This window comes from Mandrillus leucophaeus, unplaced genomic scaffold (genome assembly GCF_000951045.1).
Source record: "Mandrillus leucophaeus isolate KB7577 unplaced genomic scaffold, Mleu.le_1.0 Scaffold30, whole genome shotgun sequence".
In the NCBI taxonomy this organism is placed as follows: Eukaryota; Metazoa; Chordata; class Mammalia; order Primates; family Cercopithecidae; genus Mandrillus; species Mandrillus leucophaeus.
Genome location: NW_012103143.1, coordinates 4523102 through 4530668, shown reverse-complemented (window position 1 = coordinate 4530668; position 7567 = coordinate 4523102). Strand labels below are relative to the sequence as shown.

The 7567-nt window shown below is 58.5% G+C and overlaps 1 protein-coding gene across 1 annotated transcript in view; it reads right to left on the bottom strand.

Annotated features, from left to right (window-relative positions):
* Positions 1 to 2018: 2018 nt before the first annotated feature.
* Positions 2019 to 7567, bottom strand: part of CTTN (cortactin) — a 41920-nt gene continuing 36371 nt past the window's right edge. The window contains exons 14-19 of the mRNA XM_011987075.1: positions 7398 to 7487; positions 5337 to 5514; positions 4895 to 4966; positions 3061 to 3586; positions 2842 to 3025; positions 2019 to 2314 (exon numbers count right to left, since the gene is read on the bottom strand). Coding sequence (XP_011842465.1) covers positions 3450 to 3586; positions 4895 to 4966; positions 5337 to 5514; positions 7398 to 7487 — 477 coding nt within the window. The 3' untranslated portion in view covers positions 2019 to 2314; positions 2842 to 3025; positions 3061 to 3449. The remainder of the gene's footprint in view (positions 2315 to 2841; positions 3026 to 3060; positions 3587 to 4894; positions 4967 to 5336; positions 5515 to 7397; positions 7488 to 7567) is intronic.

Genomic DNA, 7567 nt, shown 5'->3' with positions numbered 1-7567 from the left:
TGGTGGTGCACACCTGTAGTCCCAGCTACTCGGGAGGCTGAGGCAGAACTGCTTGAACCTGGGAGGTAGAGGTTGCAGTGAGCGGAAATTGCGCCATTGCACTCCAACCTGGGCAACAGAGCAAGACTCCATCTCAGAAAGAATAAATTGATTTAAAAAATAAACATAAACGCAGTGGTGGAATCTCTGATTTCTTGGGTCAGCTTCCCCAGGGCTGAGCCATCTCTCTTATTCAACATTCCCCCGTTTCCCCTCCAAGGCCCAGCACACAGTATGTGCACAGTTAATACCATGTCAGTCGCTCTCTGCACATCTTGGGTTGAAGAAGCATTTGCCAGCAGATCTTCCAGGAGCAAAGTGAGCATTTTCACCGGACAAAGCACTCTCCATGCTGTGCCCACATCTGAGCACCCAGAGCGACCAGCAGTGGCTCCGGTGGTTCTGGGAGGTGCCTGCGTGCCGATGGCTCCCTACATGCCACAAAACATTTTCCATGTTTGGGCCTCAAGAGGGAAAAGCATGTCCATGTCCTGCCCTCCCTCCTCCAGCGGGCTGAGAGCAAGTTGCTGCTGGGCAAGCCAGGCCTGGGCTGCTCCTCAGGCCAGAGGGAACCTGGGGAGTGAATCCAACTTTGAGACAGAAGGTACAGTGAGCTGACATTAAAATGACCACATCTAGGCCAGGCGCGGTGGCTCATGCCTGTAATTCCAGCATTTTGGGGGGCCGAGATGGGAGGACCACTTGAGGTCAGAAGTTCTAGACCAGCCTGGGCAACATGGTGAAACCACATCCCTACTAAAAATACAAAAAGTAGCCAGGTGTGGTGGTGCACACCTGTAGTCCCAGCTACTTGGGAGGCTGAGGTGGGAGGATCGCTTGAGCCCTGGGTGCACAGGTTGCAGGAGCGGAGATCGTGCCACTGCACTCCAGCCTGGGCAACAAAGCAAGATCCTTTCTCAAAAGACAGAAACAAAAAACCCCAACCACATCTAAAAGGAAAGTGGCTAAGATTCAGGTGGTTGGCTCCAGGTGCACAAGCTGCCAGGCAACGCTCGGCCACCAACAGAACAGAAACACAGACCCGCTCAAGATGTGTCCCGTTCCTGTTGAACCCCTGCCATGCTCATCCGCAGGCGGCACAGGTAGCGCCAGACTGGGCAGACAGTGGGCCAGCAGGGCGGCCTCCCTTCGTCGCACCGTCCTCCAGCCCCCTGACCCCGTCTGCCCACCCGTGCTGGGACTTTCCCCTGGTTCCCAAGCCTCCGTGCCTCATTTCTTCAGGACCCAGCTCCCTGCAGGTGGCTGCCATCTCACCCGGCAGACAGGCGCTGTGTGGGACAGGGCTCGCCATTAGGGCTCTGACCCTGTCATGCAGAATGCACGGCAGCCCGGTAGTGGAGGAGGGCGAGGGCACTCTCACGTTTGGCTCCTGTGGGCAGAGCTGGCACAGGCGCTGTTTACTAAGCCAGAGGCAGGTGTAGGACAGTCGAAGGGAGGCAGTGCTCCGTCACCACCCAGGCTGGAAGGGGTAGCAGGTATGTTGTGCAGCCGAAAGCTCCCTGGGAGCACCTGATGGGCAGGAAGTGTGAGCCGGAACTCAGCTCCCCAGCACCCCCGGCTCCCGAGGGCACACCTGCTCCCTCAGTGCCACTGTTCCCCTTAGCCTTTAACTTCCGGTGCCCCTGAGCAAAACGAGACTGGGAGAAAAATCCCCCTCAGGATTTGAGAATTGTAATTCAGAAATGACTTTTAAGCACAGAAAGTTTGACTTTGCTTGGAACCTCTGTGCAAAAAACTAGATGATCTGCGAGAGTAAACACATTTGAGTTGCTAAGCAGCACCTCTGAAGAACACGGAAAAGGGAACGCGCGGTTCAGTCTGAGGCCAGAACAGAACACGCGAGATGCACAGGACGGCAGGGGAGCCTCCGCCAGCCCAGGTCCGGGGCGCAGGATGCCCAGAGTGTCGACACAGCTTCCACTGCAGAATGGAGTGACCACAGACCAAAGCGAATCACACAAGTGGATCAAAAAAAGTTTATTCTGAATTCTTTAATTTAAAAAAATCATACCTATGAGGTGTGCTACAGGAATTCAGATACAATAAGTTGCATATAAAACCCGACCTCATTGCTCATTGTGGTAAAGCAAGGATGAGAAACGCACCTCAGAAGCAAAAACACGCGCTTCACGGGTGCTCCGGGACCCAAGTCCCGAGACATTTCCATGGGACCTTCTGGAACGACACACCGCCCACCTGACTGCATGACGGGACTGGTCCAGCCTCCCGGCTCCTCAGGAAGGAAGTAAGTTTCCTACAAAGTCAGTGGCCACAAATGCCAGGACAGCGGCGTCCCGGAGCTGTGCGGGGCCTTGGGGAGGAACACGCACTCATCTGCACTTCACACTTCTAGCCTTCAGCTCATCAAACTACTGTAATTGAACATGATATTTTGGCAAAAAGACTACACCCCACCGATGGGAGGAGGCTCCTGGTGGCTCACAGCAGAGCAGGCACCGACTTCCTTCCCAAGGCTGAGAGGCCGTGCTGTGACACGGCACATATACCGCCCCAGGCTGCCCGGTGGCCCACAGACCACCTGGGTGACGGTCAAGACATCAGCCTGTGTGAAAAGAAAAGCCCAATGCAGACCTCAACTGCACTGTGCCAATCCAGAGACCTGCGGGGCAGGGGAAGATTTCAAGGACTTGGTGACGCTGCCCGGCAGGGGCAGAAGAGGCTCCCAGCAGCCCTCCCAGCGACCTGGGTAAGGGATGAGTAGAGATGAGGACGAGCCGGGGTGGGCACAGGAAAAAATCCAGGGTCTCTGCTAGAAAGCACCTGATCCCGCGGGCTGTCACGGTATGACACAGGCAGATTTCCCATCTGACGTGGCAGCTCCTATGTTCTGGGTGACTTAGCTCCGTGTTAACCTCCAGCAGGCCCGCCCCTCTCCCCCCAAACACTGAGACTCTAGAGGGAGCCCTCGTCTGGGACAGTCCTTCCTGCCTACCCGCCACAGGGCCTGGGACAGTCCTTCCTGCCTACCCGCCACAGGGCCCACCTGAGGCCTCGTGCTTGTCGTGGGAGGCCCCGACTGCACTTGATGAGCACGAGGGCAACACGCACTCAAGACAATGCGAGCTCCCTGAAGCTGCCGCGTGTGACAGTCAATTTGGCAAAAAATAAAACAATCCATCAATGCATAAAACCAATTACCAAAGTCCTCCTAAGGAATGTGATTACAATATATTAGCAAATTCTGTGGCATAAACATTTTCAAAAGCATCAGCAAAAGTATTAAATATAAAAGCAATGTGTATATTCTCCTCCCCACCTTCAAAAAAAAACAAAAAAAACAAAAAAACCCAAAACCCAAGAACCAAAGAAGGCCTGATCTGTAGTGTGAGGGTCCGGGGCGCAGCTCCGGGGGCTGGGGGCTGGGGGCCCTACTGCCGCAGGTCCACGTAGTTGGCTGGGAAGAGCCCGTACCGGCCCTTGCACACCCCACGCCACCAGCCATCGTCAATCATTTCGATGTTGGTGATGATGTCATCGGGGTCAAATGAGATCTCATCATCACCCGCTGGGAAGAGAACACAGAGAAAGGTGCTAAGTGCGAGCGTTTCCTGGTCTGCTAGGAAAGAACAGCGCAGCCCAGAGCGAACGCCCAGGCAGCCTGCTCCGAGGAGATGCCCCTGCAGAGACGCACTGCGGAGGCTCCTGCTGCCTCTCTCTTGCCACCAAGACCAGGATTTGTGAAGAACACGAGCCGAGTGACTACAGAGATCCCAGAGCCCCTCACACAAAACACCAACCCCACCCGGAGCCCTTCCTCAGGAGCAGGTTTCCGCCACAGAACTCCAGCCCTGCCCGCCCTCCCTTCCCTCTCTCCCCGGCAGACGTGTCTGCGGAGGGGGTGGGGAGATGGGCTGCCCAAGGCCATGGGGGTGTGGAGGCCACAGTAGAGGGACGGCTGGGGGACACCCGGAGAGAAGCCCGAGGTGATGGCTTAAATGGGCCTGGAGGGCAAAAGCCACGGTGATGAGAATCCACACACAGGTGCCGAGATGCCACAGACATATCCACACGCGTGCATGCAAACGCACGTGTGCAAAAGGGACTGAACGGGGACAGCCAGCACTCACTTATGGTAGCATGCCAACTTCCGCACTGACGGAAAAATGCAAACGGGAAGCACTCAGAGGCAGCGGCCGGGGGTTCGGAAAGGAATCCCACGCCACCCGTAAGATGCTTGTCAACTGCAGAGGGGTGGCAGTGGCTTTGTGGACCAGATGGTGGCTGAGACAGAGGGACAGGTGGACGCCACGCGGCCCAGCAGGGAGCCCCACCGCGTGGTCTCCACGACCTCACTGCCACCAGAGCACGGCTCAGCCTGGCCCTGAGGGAACACAGGGCAGGCGGCTGAGGCCAGCCCAGGAGCTGAGGCTGCTCTTAAACTGCCAAGGCCGCAAAGGGAACTCGGGGGGACACGCCGGCCACATGGGAGCTGGCGGCCAGGACAGGACAGGCAGGAATGGGGCATCTGTGTGGCCCCCTCACCTGGAGGGTGGGGCATCCCTGAGGGACAGCGTCCTTGACCTTGGGAAACACGCTGGAGTCTCTGGGGCTGGCAGCACCCTTGCAGCTCTCCAAGGGTTCAGAGAATACTAAAGATAACGGGGTGGGTGCGTGTGTGTGCGGAGATGGAATCTGGGTAGGGAACATGGGAGTTCTTGGCACCATACCTGCAACTTTTCTATACCTCTGAAATTATCTCAACATAAATTATTTCTAAAACTAACAACGCTGGAGAAGTCAATTCTCAGGAAACAAGCACAGGCGGGTGCAGCCGCCCGGGTCTCCCCTCTGAACACTTTTGTGGGCCGCTCACCAGCCTGGTAGTCGTACAGGGCGACGGCTGTGATCCCCAGGTCATTCTCGTACTCGTCGTAGGTGCTGTCCTCTAAAAGAAAGCCAGGACAGAGCTGAGCAACACAAAGTCCCACACAGGTTCCCAGCCTTCTCGAGTTTTAGACGACACTTCCTAAGATTCTGTCCCAAAGACACAGGACGGCAGCTGAAGCCCTCCCTTCCTCTGCCCTGCCCGCCCGTCCCCAGCACGACGGGGATCTTCCCGGGATGCAGCTCAGGAGCCGCTGCCCCAAATGTGTCTAGAGCACTTCCCTCAAGGGACAGAAAGACCCTGCAGCAAGCAGGCGAAGGCGGGTCAGCGGGAAACCCACCCACGCTCCTCGCAAGGACGCCACAGGTCGAGCAGGATGTCTCGGGAGCTCCCCGCCCTGGGAAGGGCGCTGCAGCGTGGGGCCCAGTACCTGTGGGATAGTGGCCTGGGGCCTCTGCGCTTTCGTAGACAGCCTCTGTGGCGTAGGCCAGGCCCTGCTGGCTGCCGGCCTCTCGATAGTCAGCGGCCTCCACACTGTACAAGGGCTCCGGCTCTGTCTCACTCACAGGGCCTCTGTAGCTCAGCTCTGCCTTGAAGGAAGCCGCGTCCTGGGGAAGGGTCACACGCACATGGCACGGGGCCCATGCTGGCTTCCAGAGAGCAGCAGCTGCACTGCCACAGCCAGCAGAAACCCACAGGCCACCTAATTCTCAGTCCCAGCCAGGACTGAGAAAACAGATGTGGCATAGGAAGGCCAGGCCTGCTGGCATGTTTACCATGGTGGTGAGTGCAGGGAGGCCCACATGCCATTTCCTTACCGATGACTGGGTCCTTACCCCCGGAACACCCCAGTCCTGCAGTAGCCACGCCCACACGGCAGCTTAGGAGCCACGCCCCTGCCTGCGCTGTTGCCTGGGGGTAGAGCCCATCTTTGTTGGGTTAATTTGGCTGATTTCGAGGCACAAGGCACCCTGGGGCCGAGTGGCCACCCTCCTGCCCTGTGCTGCTCGACCCTGGCCCTGCCTGACAGCAGCTTCACCACATGGCTGCAGAGCGGCCGAGCCTGCAGACCGGGCTCTGCCCTAAACAAATCCTCTCTGCAGAGGGCAGTAAGGGCATCGCCGAAGAATCACATTCAACTACAAAGGTGCCAGCGGAACACCTCGTTATTTATAACCACCGCAGCTTCGGAGCCCTAACGAAAATCCCGACCTGCTTATCACCGACGCTGGCTTTAATCAGTGTTTCTGAGCAGGGTCCACCTGATGTCACCGGCAGTGAGAGAAAGCAATGCCAACAGCTCAGAAACGCGCACCCAGGAGATCCGGGAAGAACTGGTGGTGGAGCGCTGCTCGCCAGGGAGAGTGAGCGGGCAGGGAGAGCGACTCCACCCTCAGCGCAGGCACCGGGAGCTGCGCAAGGGCCGAGCTGCACAGGAGGGGCAGGGTCGGAGCTTCCTTGCGGCAGACGGCGCTGACTGCCAAGGGGAGGGACGAGAGGGGGAGGCTAGTTCCCGATGAGCTGCAAGGCCTCACTTACCACATCCCCCCAGGGCCTGGCAGGGTAAAGGCAGCAGCACAGTCCAGGACGGACAGTCGGGTGGTGACGAGGCCATGGCCAGTGAGGCCCAGGCCCCAGACCCTGCCTGTCTCCAGGGCGCTCTGGGCTCCTGAACTACCGTGGTCTGGAGTGTGCCCCCCGTAACGACCGTGGTCCGTGGTCTGGAGTGTGCCCCCCGTAACTCACTGACTGGCTCCTGGGCGAGGAGAGATGAATGTATAGACCAGGATGATGGCGGTGGGATGGAGAAGGGGCAGGGCTGGGGCCAGGAGAGGTGGTTATAGGTGGAGGGTGTGGTTAGCGCAGAGATGGCAGGGAGCAGGAGACACAAAGTCAGGGATGGGCGGGCCGTCGGCAGACGGCTCGGTAACTCTGGGATGGGGACGGGTAACTCTGGGATGGGGACGGAACACTGGGGGACCCACGAGAGGGGGTCAGCAGCACAGGGAGGGGCCGGACAGCATGTCTGCAGCACACTCATGAGGGGCTGCAAGGCCGGAGAGCTGAACGGGGCAGGCACAGAAGGCAGATCGCGCGGGAGGTGGGGGCTCAGTGATGAGGGAGGGCGGCATTGCCAGAAGGGAGTGTGGCGGCGTCCCGCACAGCAGAGAGCGAGTGGGGGGAAGACCCCCACATCTGATTATCTGACAGCAGGTGACCCCAGCAGGGACTGCAGTGAAAGTGGCCAGACTACAACAGGCTGTAGAGGGGTGAGAAGATGGCACGTGGGCCTGCACAGCTGTCCCCCGACAGCACCGAGGCATGTCACCCACCCCCAGGGCGCTCCCGGCCCACCCCTCTCTGGGCGTGGAATGCAGCGATGCCCTCTGCACCCACACCATGCTGCCTGCCTGCAGGGGCTTCCTCCGCTCCACAGAGGACCTGGGCTCTGGCAGGAAGTCACGCTCATTCAAACACCAAAGACACCAACCTCATAGACGGGGCTCGAGGGCAGCCTCTCCTCGGTTGGCTGAGGTGCAGGCGACGCAGGGGGCGTTTGCGTTTTGGCTCTGGCTTGCTCCTGTGATTGAAAACAAACAGCAATCGGAATGCTGCCATGACACTCTGCACTGTCACGCCTGTCGTGTTTCAGAAGATTGC